The 27,881-nt window shown below is 46.0% G+C and overlaps 1 protein-coding gene across 7 annotated transcripts in view; it reads left to right on the top strand.

Annotated features, from left to right (window-relative positions):
* Window positions 1-24,099, top strand: part of DCAF4 (DDB1 and CUL4 associated factor 4) — a 31,795-nt gene extending 7,696 nt beyond the window's left edge. For 4 of the 7 annotated variants that reach the window (XM_037503642.2, XM_054691456.1, XM_037503644.2 and 1 more), the window contains 13 exons: window positions 4,623-4,719; window positions 7,881-7,984; window positions 8,382-8,539; window positions 9,226-9,308; window positions 10,480-10,582; window positions 12,431-12,574; window positions 13,378-13,427; window positions 17,204-17,283; window positions 19,242-19,340; window positions 19,434-19,531; window positions 20,348-20,521; window positions 20,894-21,008; window positions 22,926-23,409. In XM_037503642.2, the coding sequence (XP_037359539.1) occupies window positions 4,631-4,719; window positions 7,881-7,984; window positions 8,382-8,539; window positions 9,226-9,308; window positions 10,480-10,582; window positions 12,431-12,574; window positions 13,378-13,427; window positions 17,204-17,283; window positions 19,242-19,340; window positions 19,434-19,531; window positions 20,348-20,521; window positions 20,894-21,008; window positions 22,926-23,119 (1,491 nt within the window). In that variant the 5' untranslated portion in view covers window positions 4,623-4,630 and the 3' untranslated portion in view covers window positions 23,120-23,409. Of the gene's footprint in view, window positions 1-4,622; window positions 4,720-7,880; window positions 7,985-8,381; window positions 8,540-9,225; window positions 9,309-10,479; window positions 10,583-12,430; window positions 12,575-13,377; window positions 13,428-17,203; window positions 17,284-19,241; window positions 19,341-19,433; window positions 19,532-20,347; window positions 20,522-20,893; window positions 21,009-21,449; window positions 21,656-22,925; window positions 23,410-23,495 lie in introns of those variants that run through there. The other 3 variants (XM_037503643.2, XM_037503646.2, XM_037503647.1) reach the window with 3 other exon arrangements.
* The last annotated feature ends 3,782 nt before the right edge of the window (window positions 24,100-27,881 follow it).

The raw sequence follows: 27,881 nt of genomic DNA on the forward strand, positions 1-27,881 counted from the left end.
TTGTAGGAGGTTTAGCAGCATCCCCGGCTTCTCCCCACTAGATACCAGTAGCAGCATTCCATCTTCCCACCTCTTAATTGTGGCAGACAAAAATATCTCCAGACATTGCCAAATGTCCCATTGGGAAAAATTGTTCAGTAGGTCACTGATCTAACTGATATACAGTGGGTTTCATATTAGTGTCAGATAAAATTGTCTCTGATTTTACATTTGAATCTTCACTGTATATTTGGCTTTGGAACTACATATGTGTCACCATGTTCTGATGATTTTCAAATTTTTATCTTTAGCCTTGGTTCCCCTCTGAATTCCCAATCCTTTTTTACAATTGGCTTGCCAGGGTATTATATAAGCAGCTTGATATTGGCTTGTTCGAAATCAGACTTCCTGCCTTCTCTTCCCAAAATGCTCTTCCTCTTTTATTCTTGGCCACCCAGTTCATGAGGTTACCAGTTATTCACTTAACACTTCTGAGCTCCTCTTTCACCACCTCTTCCATGAAATTTTTACCTCCTTAATCTTTCTTAGGCTCCTCCACTCCAAATGTTCACTTCTATAGTTGGTAGGTTCATCTCACCTGGGTTGCTGCAGCAGTTCTTGACTTTCAGCTTATTCCCTCCTTGGCCACCCTTCCAGTGCCCTTTCTAAAATACAAATCCAAGCATGTCATCCAAGCACCCAGAGCTCTCATGGTCTAGCCCTTCCTTCCTCTCCAGTCTCATCTCCCAGTCCCTTGTACTTTAAGATCTGGCTATAGCAAACTGCTTACAAGTCCCTTGCCTGGCACATTCATTCTTCAGTCTGCAGTTGAAACTCTACCCTCTGGACCTTCTGTGCACAGTGATTATTCCCATTTCTCCCTCTGTATCTGAATCTTCAACCCCATGATGTGCTGCAGGAATTGATTCATGCATCTGTCTCCCCTACTAAATAGCAAGTGCCTTGAGAACAGGGAATAAAGCTTATTCATCTCTGACTGCTTTGCAGTACCTAACATGGAGTGGGCACTCCAAGTGTGTGTTGAAGAGCAAATGAAAATTTCCAGAGCAGAAGGAAGCTACCTGGTATTTTGAAATAGTTGTGAGTTTTTATTTTGTTTTGTTTGTTTTCTTAAATTTAGCCAAACATTTACAGAGAGCCAGCTAGATCATGGGTGCTAGGAATAGGATAAAGAGCAAGGCAAGATGATTGCCTTAGAGAATTCACATCTTGTGTAGTACAGGATGATCAAGTACAAACAAATACTGTTTTGATAGAGTGACAGGTGCAAGTATAATCCATTTATGGATATTGCATGCACTGTGTTTGCATTTGGGGGGGAGACACATGCCATACCTATCGCTAGAATAGGGGTATTAACAGGATGAAAAGCTGCTATTTTCATCCTGCTCTTAACCTGTCTGGGTTTAATGTGACTTTTAAAGGACTGACATACCCTTGGTAATTAATTCCAGTTAATGTTCTCAGTCTCCTGAATTCCCCTGCAGTGCCTGAATGTGCTTTGTGAGGTAGTGGTTTAGAAATTGTCCCCTGGCCATAGTCAGCATGCACCAGTTGTTTCATCATCTACTGTGTCTTTCTCATCGTGTGCCCCTCTCTTGATGATAATGCAATGAGCAGGACGTGGTCCTGCCTCCTGATGGGTGATCTCAAGTCCCTAACTGGATTCATGCATTATTTCACAATTAAAGCAAACTGGGATATGTTCAGATTGTGCATTCTAAAGAGATTTTTGTCTTTTTACGAATTGGTGATAATAACCTTTATGTCAATATGGCTTATTTATAATACCAGTTTTCTTAACACTGGTCATCCTTTTTTCCCTTCCTATGCGTGGTGCCTTTTAGCTTGTGACTTAGCTAGTTAATAAATAAATCTTTATTTTTTTACTAGAACATAAGATAATTTACCCATAGGGAACCCATGCATGTGGTGTTCAGGAACCATTAAAATGGTTGCTTAGGAAGATGAATGAAATTATGCTTTTGGATGAAGGAGACACTGAGAAGCACACTGTTTACAGAGAAGGGGAATACAGATAGGTAAAACAGCAGGTTAGGACCAGGGAGAGATCATGAATGCACTTTCGAACCTCGAGTTGGCTGGACCTATGGAAATAGACACAAGGCAGCAGTATGCTTAGGAGGCTTCTAGGCTTGGAGATGAACCTGTGTTGTAGGTGAGATGGCATTGAGTATGAAACAGAAGGTCTAGGACAGCACAGTAGAAAACACACATTGTGGGTGACCCAAGAGAAACTAGATTTTGACAAGAGAACCAAGAGAAAGTTGGTCCAGAGGATGGTCCAAAGGAAGAGTGAAGCTTCATGGTGTCCCGTATTGCAGGAATAAGGGCTAAAAAGTGACCACTAACTTTGGCATGTAGGTGATCATTGGTTAATATCTTAGCAAGAGCATTTTAGCAGAAATGTGCAGAGAAAGGAGGCCTCCGTGCACTGCAGTGGTTGAGGAATGGTTGGGAGACAAGTGGGATGTATGCTTATAGCCTGTGCTCTTGGACTATTTCTACTAGAAATGGAACACATACACATGAAAAACTTAAGCATCTTTATAAGCTGAGATAAGGAAAGGGGGGGCAGAATTGATTAAATCGATAGGGCAATTGATTTCTATAGAATCTGAGAAGGGATGAGACCCACTGCCAGTTGAGGGACTTGCCTAGAAAGATGCAGGAACACCCATTTCTCCAAGACATGGGAGAAGACAGTAAGAAATGGTAAAGCTAGACATTTTGTGGAATGGATAGGACAGAAGTTAGGGTATTCATGTCTGGTAACATCTGTCTTCTCTCTGAGGTAGGAAGCTGTGACTGGAAGAAGTGGAAAGGGATAGTAGGAGAATGATAACCTGGGTCGTTGGGGATGAATCAAAGAATAAAGTTAGGTCCATTTATAATGTCCCAGAAGAGGATGAAAGTGAGACATTTTGATGACTCTGAGTCAGCTATATAACTGGTTCAGTAGAGCTTACTCATTCTGTCACAGAACTAGCATATCTGGTTGAACTACACCTGTGTTGTGGAATGTAGAATGGTCCAGTGGGGAAAGCAGACTGATTCTGGAGCAAGCACTGTCATTGCAAAGTTTGCGAAATGTTTGGTTTAGTACTGTACTCACTGAATTCCTTTCCCTTTATGTTGAGTTAGCCTCAAATCACAGTCATAGGTTGACATAGAAGTCATCGTATAATACTGGGTTCTGGAACGTAGGCCCAGACTTCTAGTGCTCTCTTTGGCATCTCTAACAGTCATTGCTTGCTGGTAAAAGTTAGGAAATAAAGGCAATTGATTGCTAATCTATTCGCTGGTTGCATTCAGCTCTAGAAATTTTTTTCCTAATTTTGTGATTTTGAATGTGGTTTAAAATACATGCAGGGCCTCCCCTGGTGGTGCAGCGGTTGAACGCTGGGCTGCGAGGCTGCCCGCAGCGTCTGCAGCGCCAGTTCGTTCCCCAGCCGCCGGTGAGGGTCCCACAAAAAATAAATTAATTAATTTAATTAAATACATGCAGTAAGATGTCATCAGTGTCTCCAATGAGTGGGGAGAAAGTCTGCAAGTGGTAGGCAAAGGGGAGACCCTTATGCCAATTCAAAACTCCTATCAGGTCCACGTCTTCCTCAGTCTTTATAAGAACTAATGTGATTCCCACCTTTAAAACTTGTCATGTTTTGGGCCTCCCCGGTGGCGCAGTGGTTGAGCGCTGGGTTGCGAAGCTGCCCGCAGCCTCTGCAGCGCCAGTTCAATCCCCAGCTGCTCCCCGGTCACCTGAGGAGGGTCCCGCATGGCGGCAGACCTCTCCTGCCGCCCGCTGCTCCCCTCAGCTGTGTACTTCGGTCCTTCTGCCTGCTCAGCTCCGCTCCGGCTCTGGTGAATTCTCTCACCCTCCCGCGCTTCTGACTGTACCCAGTGCTTGTATAAATAAATAAATAAATCTTTAAAAAAATGAAAAAAAAATAAATAAAATAAAACTTGTCATGTTTTTATGATAAAGTGATAAATTTAGGCTATACAAGATAAGACTTTGGAAAAGACCACTCAAAATAGTTATGGCAATATCCGTGTCATTAAATGTGTTTATCTCATTCTTTATTTCAAAAAACGCACGTACTTGTCCATCCCTGTAATAGCTAGTGTATTCAGCAAACTAAAACATTCTTTATAAAGCACACTGAGAAGTCATACACACAGGCCCTGGTAAATTTTGTTCACAATTTTTCAATACTGAAACAGTATAGGAGAAAATGTTGAATGTCAGCTATTCTCTGTGAATAAGGACCTTATGTGAACTGAAAGAAAAATTAGTATATGCTCTGGTGTTATTGAGTGGAGAAAGAAAGAAGAATAACCTAAGAGTTCTCAGCCAGGCTCACACTGTCATTTTAAGGTAATTGTGAGAGTCCTGCGTCCTACAGAGGCCCAGTCAGTGGAGGCTAGAGGCTAGGAGGAGGCTACAGGTGTGCTGGATTTTACCTGGAGGCAGCCTTTTATAGGCGAGCTTGGTGTGGCGGCTATGATGATAACCCAGGGTGGACCATCCTCTGAATATGAAGAAACAGAAGCAAGCACAGATATGTTTGTATATGATTTTTTTTTTCCTCTTTTAGGAATAGAAATGCCTAAAAGCAACTGGCACAGTAGAAGACGTGGGAGAAGGAGCTACCCGCAGAACTCTTGGTTCAGACAACAGAGTTCTAATGAGAGGCAAGTGCTGTGCCCAGTGCCACGTGAGCCTTATCCAGCACCCTTACCCCATCAATCCCTGGGGCTCTTATCAGAATGTGGGCTGAGGTATGGCTCCCAAGCCCCTAGGGCTGTTGCTGCTGCAGGCTGACCTGCCTGCCTGCCCACCCCTACACTTCAAGCAGTGAGGAGATGCACCCACATTTCTTTTTTGGAGTGACTGCCTTCTGGCGAGAACATTGGCCGTAGACTTAGAAGTAGACATTATCTGACATGGCTGGAGAGCTGTTTCTTCATTTGTATGTGTTTCTTTCATTTTTCCAATGAAAATAGCTTTTTAGAAGTTTAATTTCATTAATTCACCCTAAGAAAGGATATATATTTTATTGCCTTTATAAACACAAAGATATAAAGACTAAAGCATTGAACACCATGTACCCACCACTGAGCTTAAAAAATAAAACAAAGTCTATACTTAGTTGAAGTCCCAATGTAAGCATTTTCAACCCTCTGTTTATTTTTCTGTGTGAAGGCAATGCAGTCTAGTCTCAGAACAAGAAACACTGCACCCACACCAGGAAAGGACACCTCTTCACAGTTCATCCCAGTTCACAGTGACATCAACAGCTCACCCTTCATCAAAGGGGAGACCCTTATGCCAGTTCAAAACTCCTCCTATCAGGCTTCCTTTTTAAATGGGCAGATTTCTAGAGATAGGTTCAGAAGATGGAGCACAGCTGCTAAGATGCTTCTCTAGTACAGACTAACCCAACAGTAACAAAATGCATCAAAATGTGGAAAAGATGAGAGCTTTGGAATTAGGAAACCTGGCGTCAGCACTCGGCTTTTCCTGTGGGAAGCTGGGCAAGCCCTTAATCTTTCTGAGTCTCTTTTTGTATAAAACAATACTGATTTCTTCCCTCGTGAGGTTCACAATAGTGTATATAAAGCCACCAATGGCTCCTATGTACATCGTAGTCCTCATTAGGGAGAGAAGAAAATCTACTCATCTAAGCCAAAGTCCCAAAGCTTGACCTATATTGTAGAAAGGTCCGGACAGTGCCCAAGGTTTATATGTTTTTTAAGGAGACCCACCTTGTAGTGGCAGGACACAGTGCAGGTTTTCTGATCCCATGCAGACCGGGTAAAGGAGAGTCAGAGTCCTCAGTGGTTTTTGCAGGCTTTTATTGGGATTTACCCCCTGCAAGTCCTCACTCTGTCTGGGCTCTCTGGCCTTCTCTCTGCTTCTCTGCTCTTCTGTTCGTTCTGCTGCTTCTCGGCTTCTCTTTCAGCTTCTACTGGCGTCCCCGTGACGCCGCCCTTAAAAGTACAGTCTTAGATCAGCTGAATCCCATCTACCTATACCCACACCCTATTCCAGGTGCCCACCATCAGGCATGCATTCAGGACCACAAGGATCCATCATCTATCCTGATGGCAGGAGGGCAGAAAAGCCTGACATTTTCTTTACCCTACACACCTGCACCCCAGGCCTTCCCACAAGAGCACAATATGTAGCAAATATGATCTGTGCAAGAAGAGAGTCAGCCTTGGCAGTCTCCTGGAAACATGCTGGACAACCACCTTCTGGGCTCTGTGGAAAGATCGGAGCAGCAGCTCTTGGACTAGCGCATAGACATTTGTCGTGACACATAATCCTCCTGCTGCTGAGCACAGATGAGCTGCCTTGGGAAGCTCTAGGCCTTAAAAAAGGGAGAACAAACAATTTTCTCTGAAGCCATGCATAGTTAGTATTTATAGATGAAAGAGAATGTTCTTTCATTCCTTCAACCTATTTCTACAATGTGTATTCCTTTTGGTGGGAGGAGGGTGGAGAATTTTATCAGAATTCTAAAATTAAGTTGTATACTTTATCATTATATCCTTCAGTCTATAATTGCTACAGAAGCTGCTTATGGCTTTGCACGCCAAGTGTTTAAAGCATGGTTCTATACCAGTGTTACTGAGCAAATCACATCTGTTCCCTGAACCCTAATTTCTCCATCTGTAATGTTAGGCAGCCAAGTAAATTCAAACTCTTTGTATAGTTGAATCCAAAAAAGAATGAAATTTACCTGGCCTTATACCTGCTGTTGAGTTGACAAGCAAGCCCAACTAGTATCATACTTATTAGCAAAGATTTCTATTTTCCTTTTCATTGTAAAATTCCAAAATGCTCGAGTGAGGAAAGAAGAAAAGGAAATGACTGACTGTAGCGGCAGGAGGACACGGAGCAGGATCTCTATGATCCGAGCAGACGGGGTAAGGAGAAGTCCTGGAGCCCTTGGTGGCTTTTCAGGCTTTTATTGGGATTTACCAGGTACACAGCAGGCAGGGGTGCCAGGGAGCCGGGAGGCTGGCAGGCCTCCCAGCCCCTAGCAAGTCTTCACTCTTTTTAGGCTCTCCGGCATTCTCTAGTGGTCTCTGCTTCTCTCACTCTGTCGTTCTCTTCTGCTCTCTGCTCTCTTGGTACCCCCGTGACGCCGCCCTTATAAGCCCAGTCTTAACCCAGGTGAATCCCATCTACATATGCCCACACCCTATTCTAGGTGCCCGCCATGAGGCATGCATTCAGGACCACAAGGATCCATCATCAATCCTAATGGTGGGAGGGCAGCAAAGCCTGACTGACATGCATTTGCTTTAAAAAAGAGGCACCAATCATGCCATTTGCAGCAACATGGATGGAGCTGGAAGGGATCATGCTCAGCGAAATAAGTCAGAAAGAAAAAGAAAAATACTGGATGGTCTCACTCATAGCAGGAATTTAGAAAACCTAAATAAGGGACCAGGAGAAAGACTAATTATAATAAAGTAAAAATCAAAATCAACAAGCAATTATAAGCCAGAGACACACTACGGGGCGGGGTGTCAGGAGGTGGAGGGATTATGGTCAAAATAAGGGGGGTGGGAATTGTATGGGGACTATAACCAAGATGAAAAAGCATACATTGTGCAAAAATTAAAAATGATGTAAAAAATATATAAAATTTAAAAAAAAGAGGCACCAAAACCTTGTCCTACCTTTAGTGTATTTGCAACAGATCAATTGCTTTCAAAAAAAATGATAGGTCAGTGCTCCCTGAATTATCAGCCCAGGGTTGAGGGCTGCAGGACTCCACAGTCAGAGAATAAGTGGGACTCAGGCCTTCTCTGCAGCTTACATGACTGTGTGTCAGCAGGCGTGATGCAGGGTCACAGCAGAGCGCCCAGGACTCCGCTGTCCCTGGCGGCGATGAGGCCCCATCCACCTCATCCAGCGCAGCTGGGAGTTCCTCTGTGCCAGGTAAGGCAACCTGCATGTAGGACTCCTGGCCCTGTGGGTGGGGAAAGATGAGGCCTCCTCCTGCCTTGTCTGTTCTGACTGCCTTTCTTCCTCTGCCCTGTGTCTTCACTTGGGTAACTGCATGTGTCACTAGCCCTTCCCTGCCTTGGAGGAGATTTTGGCAGCAAAGTAAAACTAAAGGGAGGATCTGGGTGTGTCGAGAACTGTGATCCTGAGGCCAGCAGCTCCCTCCGGACTGCCTTGGCCCCGGGATGGTGACTGACAATGCCAGCCCACCTCCTGCCCTCTGAAAAGACAGGTGGCGTGAGGGCTGGTAGACCACCCACAGAAATCCATTACTCGGGGGCCCGGTCACAGTGTTGTGAGTTGAGGTGGATTTTCCTTCCTTGGACTGCAGACCTACCAGGGTATTACTTTGACTCTGAAAAGAATCGCTACTTCCGCTTGCTTCCGGGACATAACAACTGCAACCCCCTGACGAGGGAGAGCATCCGGCACAAAGAAATGGAGAGCAAGCGGCTGCAGTTGCTAGAGGAAGAGGACAGACAGAGAAAGGTGGGCACCACACCCCCCTGCTCGCTCTGCTCTTGCCCACATCCCCAATAGATACCTGTAACTCAACACAGTGCACTGTCAGGGTGCTCCCCACAGGACCTGATGAAGAGAATAAGGAGAGGCAAGAAATGACTTCCTCCCTCTTGTTTATTAAGTTCCATCACTAATTCTAACAATTTGTCCTGTCCCCAGGGCTCTTGGGAAGCAGCATGACACAATTTCAGTAACTGTATGTTTTAAATAGAAAGCCAGGTGTGTGGTTTGGACATGAGGGTTTCTGGTATCCCTTCTGGGCATTAGTTGCCAGGATATTTCTGTGGTTTATGGGGTCAACAGAATGGAATATCCTGGCCCAGCATTGCCTTAGGCCGAGTGGAAAGCAGATGCAGACCTGTGTGTTCTGTGCTCGCCAGCCTGGGGGTTTATCTCTCCAGGGTGTAAGCTAATGGGGGGCTTGAAGAGAGGTGTTGACCAGCTTTCCAGTATACATACTTTCTGTGGTGAACTTTTCCTCTTGCTGAGGAGATTTAGCAAAGGAAACCATCACATTTTTATGCATATAATTTGTGCCAGCTTAGTACCTGTTAAGTCATTGCATCCTGTGAAATACTAAGAACATTCTCCATTATCTCATAGCAAAAACCCTCACTGAGTCTTTTCTTTATTTTTTTATTTTTTCAATTTAGAAAATAGCCAGGATGGGATTTAATGCATCTTCCTTGCTACAAAAAAGCAAGCTGGGTTTTCTCAATGTTACCAGTTATTCCCGGTAAGACAATGCCTCATTGTTACATTTTCTTTCTGATTGTTCTTTTCCTATTTTTTATTTCCATGGTCTGATGTTAGGCCATGAAATTACTCAGGAGTCTTCACAGTGGAGGGGTTCCAGCTCACAGCCCACCTTTGCTGCTGCAGCCAACCCTGACAGATCCTTCTCCCTGTAGAGCAAGGGGACAGGCTCCTGCAGGAGGCCAGAGAGAAGGAAGGGGACCTAGGAAGATAGATTGGTAGAAATTTCTCATATTTCCTTTATGTTACTTTTAAATGATTTTAAAAATAGAAAGTCCTGAAATTTCATTCCCGTGAGCTTTTTACTTCTTCTTCCCCTTCTGAGTTGTCACCAAAAATGGAGCGATAGGGGGATGTATGTTGGTAAACCTGAAGTAACTGTGATCTGTAATAATCTTACTAAAACCCTGTGAGATAGGTTGATCCTTCTCCCAGTTTCCAGAAGCAACTGAGGCTCAGAGTGGAGGAAGGTAAAGTTAGAAAAGGTGGTGTCTTACTCCAAGGCCAAGGTTCTACCCCCACCTCCTGCCGTGTGGGGGAAGGTGAAGAAACACCTGAGTCTGGGTGGCTGGCAGGGGACACAGCTCCCATCGCAGAGCAGGGCTGCTTTCAGGGAAGGCCAGCACTGTGGCAGGGTTCAGCCAGGGCAGGTGGGACATGCCTCTCCTTTATTTCCTTCCGTCTGGGAGGGAAAGAGTTAAAAGTTTAGACCCATTCTTCACCCCAAGACATGCTTTGTCTTTAGTGGATAGTAGCCGGATGTGAAGAGGAAAAGGGGCAGTAGGATGGACGGCCACATACCTGGGCTCTTATTAGCCGGGCGCCCTTCGGCTTGCGGATTCCTCTTTCAGGCTTAGTCTCTTATGTCTTCCCAAAAGAGAAGTTTGTACTAGATGACCTCAAAGCAGATGCCTCCAGTTCTAACTTATTTTTCCTCTGAATGCACCACTCATTTCTTTGTCTTAGTTTTCCTAAGAGTTCTAACATTGAGATTATCTGGGATATTGTTTAACCCCTGTTGCTAAGAAATATGGAGAGGGCTGATTGGGGCAGTGGTTTTCAGTGGGTGGGACAGGGTAGAATTCCTGAATCTTCATGAATAACCTAGTTATGGCATCCATGCCCTCCCTGCCCCTTCTGTCTCTCTGCAGTTTAGCCCATGAACTGCGAGTGAGCTGCATGCAGAGGCACAAGGTCCTGATTCAGAGCTCGGATCCCTCTGCCTTGGCAAGCGAGCGATTTAACCTCATACTGGTGAGTGGGAGAGAGCTGTGGCCATGGGTGCCGGGGGTATGGCGGTCATCCCCTGATGCTCAGGAGGTTAGCATTGACTTTCATCAAGCCTGGTTGTGTACAAGTGAGTTGCCATGCACTGTGAGGTAGCATCCTCTGGTTAGTACAAGCATTCATAGGCTACCTGTTAGCCGGTGCTAAGCCGGCAGGCATGCATGGTATGCTGTAACTGTTGTCATCTTCCACTGTTGCTCTGTCATTTGACATTAGCACCTGGGCCCGCTACACCTTGATTGAGAACCATCACAAAGTAACTTTCCCTTGGGCATTGTACAAAATTGAAAAGATACCAGTGGACGGGGGGACTTCCAATCCTTCCCATACTGGGCAGGATTTGGTAACCAGACCTGAAGCTCCAGTGTCCTTCCATATCAATAGCTTCCACTCCCCTTGCTTGCTGTCCCTGACTTTAGTGTTCCTTCCTGCATGCCTGTGTTCCTGGGCTTGCACACCCAGCACGCTTCCATCTCACCACTTGCAGGGAGTGGCATATCTTCTCTGCTGTTGGGTAGAGAAAGATCTAGCTGGAAACCAGGGCCAGATACTTGAGTCCAGGCACTAGAGAAGGGTCCAGAGGTTTCAATGCAGGCAGGAGGAACCAGACCACTCAGCTAGACTGGAAACTTGAAACCACAGGAGAGCACGATGGCCTGCCCAGCAAGCTCTGTCCTTTCCGAGGCCAAGAGAAAGTTAAGGAGAGTGAGAAGAACTCAGAACTGAGAATCTCACCTCGGTGACATGCTGAATAGACTGGAGGCTGAAGCTACAGCCGACCTTTCAGTCTTGCCCCAGGAGGCCTGGACAGTTTCCGTCCCTATATGAGGCTAGAACTCATGTTTTCTCCTGTGGCTTTACCCCTCTCTGTGATTGGAGCATAATTTGACCTGAATTAATGAGTGGGCTTTCCTCAGGAATATCCTTCCTCGGGTCAGGTGAGGTCACTGATAAACATGCTACTTAGTATAGCCTGAGCCTGCTCCCCACGCCCCAGGTCCTCACACTTCATCTCAACTTGTTAAAGCTGTGTGCTAGCCCTTGGCAAATCTTCCCCATCACACAAAGTTGCCATAACCTATTAGCTGCTGTGACCAGAGGACTGGAAATGGCTCTTTGCCAGCCAACGACCAATTTTTCAGATCTGATTCTAGTCACTGGTAATGATTCTTCAGGAATGTAACTAGTCTTCCAAAATAAACCTGAAAACTGAGTTTCACCAGCATCCAAACCCTTGTATATGTGTGTTCATGTATTTATAATATATATAAGGTTTTTGCTTTGAAAGAATTATTAACCACCTCTTTTAATGAAAAAAATCTTAAAAATAACCCACATCTGAATGCAATCTTTTCTATTACAATTTCTCTTCAGTGCACTGTCTTTTCTTTTTTTAACTTGGTGGTATTCATAGTGCCACCTCCTCCTCTGTATCTTCCTTTTACCCTCTGACAGTTAATAACTAGCATTTTCCACATCACCACATGGCTTTCACAGTGGCAACATTGCCCTATTGCCCTGTGACTCATCTGAACAGTTCCTCAGGATAGCATTGGAACTCTTCAAGACCCAGTTCTGAGTAGACCTTCCTGGTCATGCCCCGTCACTGCTCTGTGAAATCAGATTCCTGTTAGCTTTGCCCGGTGATGCCTATGCTAAGGAAGGGACAGCTAGGTCATCTCCTGCTTGCTTGTGGATGGGAGCATTTACCAGATAAGAAGGTACAGAATATGGGGCCCAGAGAGATGGACAGATGGTCTAGGCAGTGTTCCTGGCTCAACCTGGAAGTCACCTGTGGTCCACTTTCCCCTCCAGGCGGATACCAACAGCAGCCGGCTTTTCACAGTGAATGATGTCAAAGTTGGAGGCTCCAAGTATGGCATCATCAGCCTGCATGGTCTGAAGACCCCCTCACTCAAGGTGCAAGTGCATGAGAACCTCTACTTCACCAACCGCAAGGTACATCACCTTTGCCTTAGATGGCCAAATTCAGCATATAGGAGAGAATTTTGTGAAGATCATAGGGCTTCCTTACCTTGTTTTACCTTGGGAACATGAAGATTTAGATCCCGAGAAGAAAAGGGCCATAGGGTTTCCTTGTCTTGGAAGATAAATGAATTCAGTTCGGGGAAGGCCTTTCCCTCCAGGAAGAGGGAGTTGACCTGAAGGCTCCCCTGCCTGGGCAGAGTTCCTAGAAGGCAGGTGCGATAGACTGTGTGAAGGGTCCTCCCAATGCACCAGGATGCTGCATCAATCACTCTGTGACCACTGCTGACATTTAACATCAGTAGGCTCACTGTTTAGGGACCAACCTTTCTGTTATAGTGAAATGGTAGTTTCATCTGTAAGACCCTGTGCCTTTCTCTTCAGTTGGGACATGAGCCACCAGACAGGTTGAGGATGGTTTCTGGGTGAAGTGAGATACAGGATGTCTTCAGAGTTGGGTTTGTCCTCTGCCATTGCAGAGAATTCACCCCTTCCCCAAGGGTATACCAGGTATCCACTGTGAGGCCCATGCTGATGGCGAGGGACCCAGTCCTGGGGGGTCCTTCCTCCCTGTCCCTCTCAAAGTTTTATATGATGAGACAAGGAGCTTCCCTGTGCTCAGAATGCTTGTTACAGCTCTCTGCAAGGAGCAAAATCTGAAGAAAGTCACAAGTCTAAATTGTCCAGGTTATTTTACAAGAAAGCACTTGTCTGTTTCTCTCCTTGAATTGGCAGTCATACCACTCTTTTCTTCTTGCTGTGTGCTTTCTCACCAGGTGAACTCAGTATGCTGGGCTTCGCTGAACCACTTGGACTCCCATATTCTGTATCTTTTGGCAGATGAAGAGGTTTGGTGGGGAGGCTATGCCCAGATGTAGACCTGAGCTTCTGTGGGGTGAGATGACATCTTAGTGGTCAGAGGCCTGGGCCAATCATTGTTCATGCTCACCTCGCCCCTTAAGAAAGAGCAGTGCACCTGGGTAGAAAACCATGGTTCCCACAGAGCACAGAAGTAGTTGTGGCCTTGTGATGACACTCCTGTCACTGTGTACATACACATCACCATGTGCCAGACACTGTCCTGGAACTTGAGTCAGTGCTTTAGGAGTGGAATACAGCAGGAAGGAGGTGTCAGGAGCTACATTGTTCCCAGGGCATGATGGGCCTCTCAGGCGGCACCAGAGAAGGGGGTTCTTTTGGCATTGAACACACATCTGTCATCTAGGCCCTGGACCTAAGCTCCCCGCCAGAGACAGCCTTTTTTAGAACCCACTTCATTCTGGCCTGCCTTCCCAGTGCCGTCGGGGCTTTTACACTAGGACAGTAGGGTAGTGTCAGGGTAGCTGGGCCTTTCTGTTGAATCCCTGAGGGCTCTTAATGCACAGGACAACTGTCCATCGCCTGTTTCAGGGAGTAATATTGTTTGACCCAAAATCAAGACCTCATGTCAATGAGTCTTGGCCTTGGCTTATTTTCAAAATAAATAAGCTTTTGAAACTTTGTACCCACTGGTCCCTAATCCCTGCTTCCTGAGCCTTCACTAGGTCATTAACATTTTTGAAGGTGCCTGGCACCTCCTGGGTCCCCAACAGATAATGGCAGCCCAGTCAGAACCTATGGAGTTCAGGTGGTGGTTGTTGTTATTGTTATTCAATTTGTTCTACACCCTCTGTTTCAGAGGATTTTAAAACTTAAAGTACATTAGAGATCCGATTATAAATTTTGTTAAAACACAGAAAACTATATTCAGTAAATTGAAATTTTCACATGACTTCCTTTCAGTGGGGTTCTGTGCGGTGATGGGACCCCTGTTACTGTGAGGATCACGTCAAAGGAGAAAAGTCTTTAAAAAGAAAATAAGAACCTCACCCTCATTTCTGATCTAAAATTAATACGGCTTTTCTCATGTTTCTCTCAGTGGGGTAAAGCAAGGATAAAAATCCATAGAACTGGGTTCAAAGAGTGGTGTGCTGAGTTGGGGGAGCAGCTGCCCTCTGGTGGCCATTTCAGTTAATCTTCAGGCTTTCGTGCACCAGCCCCCTCTGTTGAAGGTCACTAAACTTTTCTCCCCTTACAAAAATGACATCTTGTTCAGAACTGCGGTCTGCATTTTTTCCCCCAAAACAGGGGAGGAGACTAGGTTGAATGCTTTCTGAGCTCTAGTTGACCTGTGGCATAGGATTACTGTCCCCATGAGCTCCATACAAAGTTTCAGCCATAGCCACTGAAAGTGCGCCTGGGTAAGGATTCTTCTCACATCCTTGCCCTCCAAACCCAGAAGCAAATGAGGCTTACTGAGGAAGGCGTTGAGCTGCCCAGCTGCAGGGTTCTCATTTATAATTTCAGCAGCCTCTATACTAGAAATATTCAACATGGAGCTTACCACCGAAGGCAACAGGACATTCATACATATCACACATTCAGATTGATGGTCGAGAATGTTGCTGGATTGCTTTGTAAATATGTGTAATTGTATCTGCATCTTTCAAGGAGGGATGTTTATGTGTGTTTATTCCACATCTATTAAGCATTTACAATCCCCATTCAAGGTGCTGGAGATGGACAGCTCAGCAGGTGATTGGTCTAATCAGTGATATCTGTAAGGCATTAGGATACAAGGGAGAAAGAGAAATTGAGGCAGCCTTTCTGGAGGCAATTCCCAAGTGGGAGTGAGGGCTTGGAGCTGCCATGGGCAGAGCTGAGAGGCTCGCATGTCTAGCAGCAGCGTGGTTTGGCCACCTCAATGTCTCTGGCCAGGCAGCGTCTTGCAGAGTGGGCCCTCGGGCCTATGGGGTACACTTTGAGGATTGTGGTCATGGATTCATTTCTTAGATAGCAGCATAGGTGATAGACTGGCCAGGGTGAGACCTAGATGGAAGGCTGCTGCAAGGCTAAGAGGCAGTGGAGAGTGTGTGAACTCATGAGCAGGACTGGACAAGAGCACAGATCTCAGATGCTTGGGATCTAGGTGGCTGCTTCTTGGAGTCAGAAGAAGGCCCAGAGATTGAACTAAAAGAGAATGGTGTTGTGGAAGCTACGAAAAAGCAGTTAAAAATTGTGCTACGTGGCCATGGAACAGAACTGGAAAGTTTTCATCAGATTTAGAAAGTACAGGCTCACTGGAGACCTTGGGGAGAACATTTCCTGGGAAAGACGAAGGTGAGACCTGGGTAAAAAAGTGAAAGAAAGGCAAGGGTATGGGGATAAACAGACATGTCTAGAAAGTTTGGAGAAAAGGAGAGGAAACCAATCAATCAGAAGACAAGTAGAAAAGTAGAAAAGTAGGCCAATGCCTCCCCTGTGGCGCAGCGGTTGAGCACTGGGTTGCGAAGCTGCCCACAGCCTCTGCAGCGCCAGTTCAATCCCCTGTCGCTGGGCGAGGGTCCCACATGGCGCACAGACCTCTCCTGCCGCCCGCTGCTCCCCTCAGCAGTGTACTTCGGTCCTTCTGCTCCCTGCTCAGGCTCTGGTGAATTCTCTCACCCTCCCGCGCTTCTGACTGTACCCAGTGCTTGTATAAATAAATAAATAAATCTTTAAAAAGAAAAGTAGGCCAATGTATAAAGACATAAAGACTGTCATCAGATAAATGAACACATCCAGTTACACTCAAGGAAATGCAGATTAAAATCATAATGAGTTGTCATTTCATATCCATACAGATAAAGTAAATTTTAAAGTCTGATAATGTCAAGCACTGGAGAATGTGGAAAAGAGTCGATGTAAGTAGACTGGAGTAATAGCCACGTCATGGAGTTGAAGATGCACCTCCCTGGCCTGCGACTCTGCTGTAGTGGAGATGCTAGAGCAAGTCATCACCTCTCAGACCATTGAATTTAATTTACCGAACAGTGTATTTTTAATAAAAGAGAGTAGAGAATATCAGGGCTTTATATTTAGTGAGAGTAAATACTTTATATTTTATGGAACTTCTGTCTCAGATATTTATGCTCATATAGCATGGTGTAGTATGAAATTAAATTCTTACCATGGGTTTAATAAACAATGCCTTAGAGAAACCTCCCACTCTGGATTGGGAAACTGGGTGACAGGAGGAGATGCTGCTTCCAGCAGCAGAGCAGAAAAAAACCGAAAGCAGCCTAAGTGTCCCTCATTAGGTGACTGGATAAATAAGTTGTATTGTCATGCAAAGGAATGCTCCTTGGTGAAGATGAATGAGCTGGAGCCACAAACATCAATAAAGATAACTCTAGGAGAGAGTAGAGGTTGTAAAGTTGCAGAAGATACTCTGTGTGATGCCATTTACCAATGTTTTCAAAACATGAGCAGCTCTTTATATGCTCATGGATAAATACCATCTAGTGTAGATACTATGGCCCAGAACTCAGACCAATTTTAGAAGAGTGTTTTCTTTCTCGGTGGGGAGAAGAGAGTTGGATTGGGAAGAGATCAAGGGAGGCTTTTAGACATATATGTGATGGGTTTTTTCCCCCCTTTTAAACAAGTCTCAAACTGTGGAATATGTTAAATGTGTTAAATCTAGATCAGGGTGTTAATTCTAAGAATTTTTAAAGGGTACTAATGCCCATTCTCCTCCCAGAGAAGAGCCTTGTACTTGACTTTCCTTAACAACTTTTCCAGACTCTGCCTTATGGGAATTGCAGAGACTCCGGGCTGTGCCACCCTGCTCCCAGCTTCGCTGTTCGTCAGCAGTCACCCAGGTACAGGCTACTATTCTTCTGGATAAGGAGGTGCACTTTGAAGGCAGTCTCTGTCCTCTGCCTCCCAGATGTTACAGCCAACACAGCTTAAGCTCAGTGACAAAGGCTTGGAAGGGAGGGGTGCAAAACACAGGCTGGGTGAACCCCAGTTAGAATCTGCAGGGTATATAGAGAGAAAGACCTGCAGAGGACTCCTTAAACCTGGCCAGAATTTAGCCTCGACACTTGAGCATTTTTACCTAGCCCCTCCATTTTACCGCTCTTGGGTTATTCCAACAGAAGTATGTGTAACTGACATAGATCAGAATACTTGGACTACCTATACACATCCTTCAGAAAACGGCTCCTAAGCTCCTGCCATATGACAGGGTACTTGCCTTCTGACTGGAGGCATTTGCACCTCTCCTTCCTGGCAATATTATGGATATTCAGTTTTCAGTCTTTCAGATAATTAGCATCAGGTAGACAAGTGTCAGGCCTCTAAAAATGCAGACACAGGCAGACCTGGTGTGAATCCCAGCACTGACCTTCGCATCTTAAACAGATTGCTAAACCTCTGTAAAGTGAAGGTAATACCCGCTTTACCGGATTAGAGGATTAGAGGGAATGCACTCTTAGCCTGGTGTCTGTATTTCATTTGCTCCAAGCTTATGAGACAGGTGTATGTATTAACACCATTTTCAAATGAGGAAACTGAGGCAAGGGGTTTCAAAATCTACCTTAGAAAACTAATTTATGGTGTTAGAAGTCAGGATAGTGTTTCCGTTCAAGGGAACAGTTAGAATTTTTGGAAAGGGATAAGCAGGATCGTGGAGTACTAAATTTCTTAACCTGAGTGGTAGTTACATGGCTATATTTGCTCCAATAACTTATTAAACAGTATACTTACAATTTGAATCCTTTATGTTTCATCAGTAGAGTTGATTTTAGTTTTTTTATTTTTTTTTAAGATTTATTTATTCATGCATACAAGAACTGGGGTACAGGCCAGATGCTCGGGAGGGTGAGAGGATTCACCATACAGAGCGGGGAACAGAACAGGCAGACTGACCGAAGTACACTGCTGAGGGGAGCAGCAGTTGAGATAGGATAGGTCTGCCGTGCCATGCGGGATTCTACTGGCTGGCCGCATGAACCCGCACTGCAGAGGCTGCAGACACCTTCACAGCACTGCACTCAACCACCTGCGCTACCAGGGGAGGCCCTAGAATTGATTTTAAAAGATGCTTTACTTGAGATCACACACCTAAGAGTATGATCTGGGATTGAAACCCTACTACCTGTGATACCATATTGCTTCCCTAATAACTATTAGGGTTTTTAACACTACTGCTGGGAAGTCAGGATAGAGTTCATACATTTACTCTCAAAATAATCTTTCTGGGGAAACATGCACCCCTGTGTCCATTGCAGCACCATTACAACAGCCAAACCATAGAAAAATCCAAGTGCCCAAATATATGGTAGTAGTTCAGGAAGAAGATGTATATATATATATATATACAGGATGGAATACTACTCAGCTATCAAAAAAAGACAAACTCTTGCCATTTGCAAATGAAATTAAGCTAACAACAAACCCTAGAAATGTGATTATAGAACTGAGACAACTAGAGGGGAAGGGGTGAGAACAAAGTGGGCCAGGAACAGTGGACTATAGGGATGAACTGTGGGAAGCTGGCTCATGGGTGCTGTGGTACCAACACCTGAAGGGGGAGCTCCTATACCTCTTAAACAAATAACGATGTAAACCATTATTAACTCCAAAAAAAAAAAAAAGAGAGAACCACATCTGAATCAGGTACTTCTCTTTTCTGCTACTACAAAAACCAGAGTATAGACTCCTCTGAGCAGCTAATTCTAGAGATTTCAAAAATCTATTAGTCACTGTCTGGCAGCATGAAGGGAAGAACTCCCCCCTTGGGGGCAGCCACTCTTTACATTTACTGTTCCTTCAGCAGGAGACCGGCCCGGCATGCTCTGCAGTTTTCGAATCCCAGGAGCCTGGTCCTGTGCGTGGTCCCTGAACATCCAGGCAAATAACTGTTTCAGTACAGGTGAGCCATGGCTGCCTCCCGAGGCCCCTACCCCCAAGTCTAGCAGTCCCTAGACTGTCAGTGACACTGGTCTCTCCACCCGATCTCTGTCAGGCTTGTCTCGGCGGGTCCTGGTGACCAACGTGGTGACAGGACAGCGGCAGTCATTTGGCACGAGCAGTGATGTCTTGACGCAACAGTTTGCCCTCATGGTTGGTTGGATTGGGAAGGGCGCAATAAAGTTTCCAAGAGTAGAAATTTTGCCAGATTAAAATTGGATTCCTTTGTATGGCATCTAGTCTTCCTGCCCCTTTTACAGAGAATCAAAGCAGGCATCAGAAAGGATTCATGGGCTACCTTGTGAATATTTCTGAAGTGAATGCATCATTAGCTAATCTAGAAAGGCTTGACTTAATCTGGCTTTACTAAGTTGTTAGCAATTCTTGAATATTTGGTTTAGTGAGCAGGATCCAGGTTTTCTAATCTTTAAATTAAGTCCTAATTCATAGTATTTAGTAGTTTCACTTACAGCTTTAACATCGCCCATTATATAAATTTAAAAATCAAAATTTTAGTCACTACTACATTTCAGACTTGCCCCATAGAAAATACCACCTTTCTTTAAAAGTGTGCAGGAGTCTGCTGGCCTGCTTTCAGAAGTAAGCAGAGTTTATTACTCCAGTTTCTTCACTCTATTTGGGACCCCTGTCTAACCTGGATCTCTGCTCTCTCTTCCTCTCTCCTCAGCCCAGCTTCTCAGCCGCCTTCCTTGTAGAGAAGGACACTGTCCCTTGGGCTTTAGAGTGAGGGGAAGGGAACAGTGTTGCTGGACACACAGGGTCTACTTTCACCCTTTCTCAGGGACTCATCTTCCTCCCAACTGCACTGAGGCTCAAGCCCTGATCAGCCGTCTCCACTCAACACCTCTTGTGGGCGAGGATAGTGGAGATGAAACAGCAGTAGTATTTCTGGAGGGCACTCCCTTCTCAGCCTTACAGGGAGGCACTGAGCAGGCCCTCTTTCCACAGACTCCGTTGCTGTTTAACGGCTGTCGTTCCGGGGAGATTTTTGCCATTGATCTGCGTTCTCGAAATCATGGCAAGGGCTGGAAGGCCACCCGCCTGTTCCATGACTCAGCAGTGACCTCTGTGCAGATCCTCCAAGAAGAGCAATGCCTGATGGCGTCTGACATGGCTGGAGCGGTAGGAGTACCACTGACCTCTGCAAGCCACCAGAGCTGGTGGCCAGAGTCTTCCAGGTGGAGGGGGGCTGTTGAAAAGGAGACCCTCGGACCAGGAAGCAGGCAGCAGGATGGTCGCCGGAGACCAGAGAGTTGTAGACTGTGCAGGGCAGCAACTTGGCTGCCACTGGGAGCCTAATCTGGCCTGGACAGACTCAAAACTGGTTCTGTGGTTTTGATGGGCTTCTAGGGCTCAGAAATATGAGATTTAGATTGCCTTCATCTGAAAAGATCTTTGGAAACCCTCTCGAGCCCTTCCCTGACTTCTGCACGTAGGGGTCACCAGAGCACCTGCTGAGCCCTCCTTAATGGCCCCTTGTGCTTCCTCCCACAGATCAAGCTTTGGGACCTGAGGACCACTAAGTGTATAAGGCAGTATGAAGGTCACGTGAATGAGTATGCCTACCTACCCCTGCACGTGCACGAGGAGGAAGGAATTGTGGTGGCAGGTACTTGGGGGGAGACTCCATCCATCAAGCACTATACTGTAGGGCCTCCGACAATATAAACAGCAGGAGAAGTTCCTCCAAAACAAAACTGGATAAAAGGGAATGTAGACTTTGGGGGACAGGGAGAGTAGATGGGACATACAGTTAGATATTAGTAACCAACAGTTTAAACATCCACCAATTGGACAGCCCTTTGTTCCCAGGTTAGTGAGCAAACATTGCTTCAGATACAATTAAGTACAGCTGCTTGGGGGACTTGAGTTCCAGTCTATTTACCAGGTCAGCATTCAGTGTAACCCTTACCCCATCATGCAGCTGTCCTCTCTAAAAACTTGAGCTCCCTGTTCTTTGTGCTCACATTTCCATCAGAGGATGCTGAGAAATTAAATAATTCAATGTGTGTGCATGACAGTGAGTAATGTGTACTTTTTGAAAATCTAGCTATAGGTCATCCTGGCTCCCTAGAACCCATAACTGGCTGCAGGTATTCAGAATGTCAAGATGCACAAGGTACAAATTCATTGTAAAGGAACTGATTCCTCATCCTTGCAGTGCCTTCCAGTAGACCACGACCCATGGAACAGGAGCAGAGCTCTTGAACACTGTATCCCCTTGAAAGGAGTTACAAGTTGATCACAGATTATGTTTCTGAGCTACAGAATATTTATTTATTTATTTATTTATTTATTTATTTATTTTAAAGATTTATTTTTTTTTTTTTTATTTATACAAGCACTAGGTACAGTCAGAAGTGTGGGAGGGTGAGAGAATTCACCAGAGCCAGAGCGGGGAGCAGAGCAGGTAGAAGGACCGAAGTACACTGCTGAGGGGAGCAGCGGGTGACAGGAGAGGTCTGCGCGCCATATGGGACCCTCTTCCGGTGGCCGGGGAGCAGCCGGGGAGCAGCTGGGGAGCAGCCGGGGAGCAGCCGGGGAGCAGCCGGGGAGCGAACCGGCGCTGCAGAGGCTGCGGGCCGCTTCGCAACCCAGCGCTCAACCGCTGCGCCACCGGGGAGGCCCTGAGCTACAGAATATTTAATAGCATGAAAGATCGGTGGTTTGATGTGCAACAGTAGGCCCCTGACATAAGGAAGGTGTTCTCAGACCTCAGGTTTGCTAATGTTCCCACAGAAAGCACTTACTCCGCGGGAAACTGTCTCAGATGCATATAGTTAGAGCTTTTTAAGGCTTGTTTATTGCTCTCACCATCACCTGCTATTAACTTCTTTAAGTCTGTTTCCCACACATTTTCATCTCAGAAGAGCCTCTGTGTTCTGGATAATAGAAAAGAGGTAAGCCTTGATGAGGCAAATGAGAGTAGTGGGCTGGCTGCAGTAATCGGTGGGTCACACAGCCTGAATTCATCCGTGGCTGACCATTCCTGTGGTCCTAGAATTATTTCAGCATCACAAATGTGAAATCCATGAATGCCTAAGGTCTGCCTGCCCCTTTCCCGTGAAGACCTCTGAACCCTGAAGGCTAATGGTCTTATGAACTGAATCATAAGGAGAAAGAACTCCAGGAACAGTTGCCACCTGGTTTGCCCCCGATGTTAAGAATCACAGAGATCAGCCGGGCTACTATTTCATAAATAGAAAGGTCTAGATCAAGTGGACCTGGCTCCCTCTTGAATAGCCCTCGACACCAAGTTGAACCACCCTAGGTGTCTCACAGCCAGCCAGTGCACCCTGTCACTTTGAATACCTGCAACTAATTATGGGTTCTAGAGCACCAGGATGGCCCATAACTTTGATTTTCAAAAAGTGTGTGTTATCAATAGGAATAATTTCCATTTGTGAACTTGTATTTGCTCACCTGGAGTCAGGGTTAGCTGGTAGGCAACAAGACACATGCCCACGTGTATACATGTTGCCCTCCGAATTCTCTTGCTGACCTGCACGTGTCTCTCCTCTCTTAGTGGGCCAGGACTGCTACACAAGAATCTGGAGCCTCCATGATGCCCACCTGCTCAGAACCATACCCTCCCCACACCCCACCTCCAAGTCTGACATCCCCAGCGTGGCCTTCTCCTCTCGGCTAGGGGGCTTCCAGGGAGCGCCAGGGCTGCTCATGGCCGTTCAGCAGGACCTTTATTGCTTCTCTTACAGCTAACTTGCAGGTGCAGCCTGGAGTGTGGGTTTGACTTAAGGGAGTATGGAGTAGCTGTACCCCTGCCGCAGTGCTGTTTCCAGTGAGGGCATTTTAAATGGGTGCTCCCTCTGCGCAGCTCCTGTTCATCTGGCTGCTGGGGAGAAGGTGCTGTGTTTTATGTGGAGCCACTTTTGTAAAGTTATTTCAGTTAAGTTGTGGGCTCAGAGAGCTTAAAAGTCCTTTTCATAAAAGGTATCTGTATCTATTTCCATTTTTTATTCAATTCCTTAGCATAGCTCTCCACCCACCCACCCACCCACACACACTTTTTTAACAAAAAATTAATCTAAGGGCTGAAAATTGGCAGTAACTAAGGTTTTTTTCTTTTCACCAAAAGCCCTTTCAAGAAATAATGAGACTGGCTGAGACTTCCAGAGTAGTCAGTGCCTGGATTCCAGAAAGACATGGCGTCTGTTCTTGAGAAAGCCACCTGGGGAGAGAGGAGGGAAGTCATTTCCCTGAGTCTCTAGAGAAGGATTTAAGGCTGGAGTTGGGAATCATTAAACCAGCCTTCTTGTGTAATTTCACTCGATAATAACAGATCTCTGTTATTTTATTATTCATATGCAATGGAAGGAGAGATGAACCTTTAGATAGAAAGGGTTTTTAACAGGCCTTGACATGCCAGGATGTTAGGTACAGCAGTTCCTGTTTCTATCATCATGATTTGACTGTCAGATTCAAGGACCCCAATCTCAAAGAAAATTGGCTTTGACTTTTTGTAATCTAAAAGAAGCAGTTTGTGGGCCTCCCCGGTGGCGCAGCGGTTGAGTGCTGGGTTGTGAAGCTGCCCGCAGCCTCTGCAGTGTCGGTTCGATCCCCGGCTGCTCCCCGGCCACCAGAGGCGGGTCCCACATGGCGCGCAGACCTCTCCTGCCGCCCGCTGCTCCCCTCAGCAGTGTACTTTGGTCCTTCTGCCTGCTCTGCTCCCCGCTCTGGCTCTGGTGAATTCTCTCACCCTCCCGCGCTTCTGACTGTACCCAGTGCTTGTATAAATAAATAAATAAATCTTTAAAAAAAAAAAAAAAAATAAAAGAAGCAGTTTGAAAGATGTTTATACAAAGTACTAAAGATTCTTATCTTTCTACCAAAAAATAAACTAGAACGAACTATGGTGTGGAGTGTTGCTTCAGTTAATAATTTCGAAGGTCATGTGGCTTAGGCTGCTGTAGCAACAGTGAGGTCTACTCAGATCTTGGGTGAAGCTAAAAAAGGGAAGAGACTGAGACCAGCTCTAACGGCTCTGTGGAGCACTTCTGTTTGCCCTCCCTCCGGGTCCACTCTGCCCTTCCCCACCGATCAGTGGATTGAGTGAGTGGGCTCCCTGGACCCAGCAGGAAAGCAGAAGGTAGGTGGACTATGAGATGAGATTGTTAATTCCCTAGGTCCCCTCCTGCTGGACAGAGGGGGATTCTGGCTGTGTTCTTCCACCCAAGACCAACTTATACTGCAGCATGGCTCCTGCTGGATTCCAGTAACTTCTCTCCATTTGTCACCTCAAACCTGTGTCTAGAATTTGCACCTCATTGTTGTTGCTAGCTGAGCATGTGTCACCATTTAGGCTAAATTCTTCAATTTCCCCTCAAGTGTTACATGTTTCCTGCGAAGACCCTAATACAACATAAAATACTGCAAGTCAAATCCAAAAGAAAAGGGTGGGGGAGGGGGAATTTGGAAAACATAAGATAGGTCATCTGATAGATTTACATTGTACAAAAACAATAAAGAGGGCCTCCCCGGTGGCGCAGCGGTTGAGCGCTGGGTTGTGAAGCTGCCCGCGGCCTCTGCGGCGCCAGTTCGATCCCCGGCTGCTCCCCAGCCACTGGAGGAGGGTCCCACATGGCGCGCAGACCTCTCCTGCCACCCGCTGCTCCCCTCAGCAGTGTACTTCGGTCCTTCTGCCTGTTCTGCTCCCTGCTCTGGCTCTGGTGAATTCTCTCACCCTCCCGCGCTTCTGACTGTACCCAGTGCATGTATAAACAAAAACAAACAAACAAAAAAAAAAACAATAAAGAACTTTTCCCCATTTTATATGAATTGATCAAAAAAAGAAGGTAGGGGCCTCCCCGGTGGCGCAGCGGTTGAGCGCTCGGTTGCGAAGCTGCCCGCGGCCTCTGCGGCGCCGGTTCAATCCCCGGCTGCTCCCCGGCCACCAGAGGAGGGTCCCACATGGCGCGCAGACCTCTCCTGCCGCCCGCTGCTCCCCTCAGCAGTGTACTTCGGTCCTTCTGCCTGCTCTGCTCCCCGCTCTGGCTCTGGTGAATTCTCTCACCCTCCCGCGCTTCTGACTGTACCCAGTGCATGTATAAACAAAACAAACAAACAAATAAATAAATAAAAACATGCCTCTATAAAAAAAAAAAAATTTAAAAAAAAAAAGAAGGTAGGACAGTATAGTAATATCAATAAGATAAAAATGGTTAGTATTTTTTACAGGTAGAGATGCCCAGGCACAGACATTAAGTGACTTGCCTTGGATCACAGATCTGTTATATAAAGAGCTGGGACTTAGAACCAGAAGACTTGAGATCTGATCACATTTTTTACTTTCTGCTTCTCCAGTCATTGACAATACTGGGTATGTGTCGCAGCTAGTGCTGTGGGGAAACCAGGAAGTGACTCGGTGTAAACATAGCCACATGATCCTGGAATTGCACAGTATTTAGTCACCATGTTAGTGGGTTTTTCTGACACTCACCAGTGGGTAAGAGGCTTGCAAATTACCAAAATGCTTATATGTTTAGATTTTGTCCCTGTTGCCAGAATGCAACCCTAGCTTCCTGACCTGTATGTAAGCCCCAGGAAATGAGCTATACAAGTGAAGTAATCTGTAGTTGAGATGCTACTGTCACTACCGGACACATTTTGGTGACAAGCCCCTGCCCAAGAGCACAAATAAGCATAATAAATCCTGAGCCATGACCATCATCCATCCAGTACTTTTTTTCCCCCTCAAGCTCTTAAGTTCATGCCAGGACCCTGCAATTTAGAATCATAGGTCTTAGACCTCTAACTCAGAGTTTTCCCCACTATTCTCTACTGAGGGGGATACTTGGTCCAAATTTGATCTCTTCCCAAACAGTGGTGCCCGTCTGACCACTTGAATATCAAGGTAAGTTCCGACATAGGTGGCCCTATCCCCATAGACTTCAACCTGCTCCAGCTGTGCTGGAGCCCAAGTGTCTTGTTGGGTGAATGTAATTGTCAACAATTCATTTTCCCTTGGGCTTTAAAAAGGGGAGGGAGTGTTCAAAACTTTTTTTTAAAGATTTACTTATGCATAGAAGATCTGGGGGTACAGGCCAGAGTGGGGGGGTGGTGAGAGGATTCACCAGAGACAGAGTGGGGAAGTGAACAGGCAGACTGAATGAAATACACTGCTGAGGGGAGCAGCAGGTGAATCGGGAGAGGTCTGCTGCGCCATGTGGGTAGCTCCCCTGGCCGGGGATCAAACTCGTGCTGCAGTGGCTGCCGATAGCTTCACAGGTTGCATCTTAACCCCTTGCGCCACCAGGGAGGCCCCCAAAACATTTGTTTAAACAGCAATTTGTTCTTTTTTTTTTTTTTTTTTTTAAGATTTATTTTATTTATTTATTTAATTTATTTATGCAAGCACTGGATACAGTCAGAAGTGTGGGAGGGTGAGAGAATTCACCAGAGCCAGAGCGGGGAGCAGAGCAGGCAGAAGGACCAAAGTACACTGCTGAGGGGAGCAGCGGGCGGCAGGAGAGGTCTGCGCGCCATGTGGGACCCTCCTCCCCGGTGGCCGGGGAGCAGCTGGGGATCGAACCGGCGCTGCAGAGGCCGCGGGCAGCTTCGCAACCCAGCGCTCAACCGCTGCGCCACCGGGGAGGCCCAGCAATTTGTTCTTGATCCCTAGTTTGCTGTCACCATTCTTAACATTTGATCTAGGCTGAATGAGAAGAGGTTCCACTTAGCTGAGAAGTTGATTAAGCATTTTGGCCTATTGGTTAGCAGTACCCCAAAGATGAGTAAGTTATACGGTCTGAAAGCATTTTTCACACAGATCTATCAGGGCATTTTACCTATTCCTCAGGTGACAATGGAAGGCAGACAATGAGTGGATAAGCTAGGTAGGGAAAACCTTTTACTAAGTGGCCCAGTGTTTGCTCATAACTTTCTAAATAGAGATGAGGGGACAGTGGCACAAGCTAATTATCAAAAATGCCCACCAGCCTCACACTTCATCTTGCGATGGAGTCACTCTAGAAAGAATTCAGCTGCTCTAGAGGGTGGGCAGCTTCTCAGTGTCCCTGACAAGGGTCCCCAAATAGGTTCTTTGAGATCAAGTTAGACCCTCTTACCTTTCAGCCCTCTTTCTGTCCTGAACTGTCATGTATCTACAAAAAATTTCAGTCTAAACTCAATTTCTACATCCATGTCTCCACTTGTGTGTGCTGCTAAAAGCCTCTCGGCCCACTCCTCTGCCCTTACAGGCCACTTACTGCACAGTCACTGCCGTGGGAAAGTCTAAATGACCCTTGTTCAGGGGCTTCTTGTGCCGCAGAATAAAATGTGTGGCCTTTTGATATTTGATCACTGCATACCTCACCCTGATGCACCAACTCCACCTGCCACTAAGTGCTCGCAGAACACCCATGAGTCAAGGACTGCTGAAGTCATCCTCTACTCCTTTTCATCTGTAAAAGTCCCAATTTTAAGTCTCAGCTTCAATGACACCTCCAGGAAGCTTAGTTTCCCC

This window comes from Talpa occidentalis, unplaced genomic scaffold (assembly GCF_014898055.3).
Source record: "Talpa occidentalis isolate TD23 unplaced genomic scaffold, MPIMG_talOcc4v2.1 talOcc4.11, whole genome shotgun sequence".
Lineage (NCBI taxonomy): Eukaryota > Metazoa > Chordata > Mammalia > Eulipotyphla > Talpidae > Talpa > Talpa occidentalis.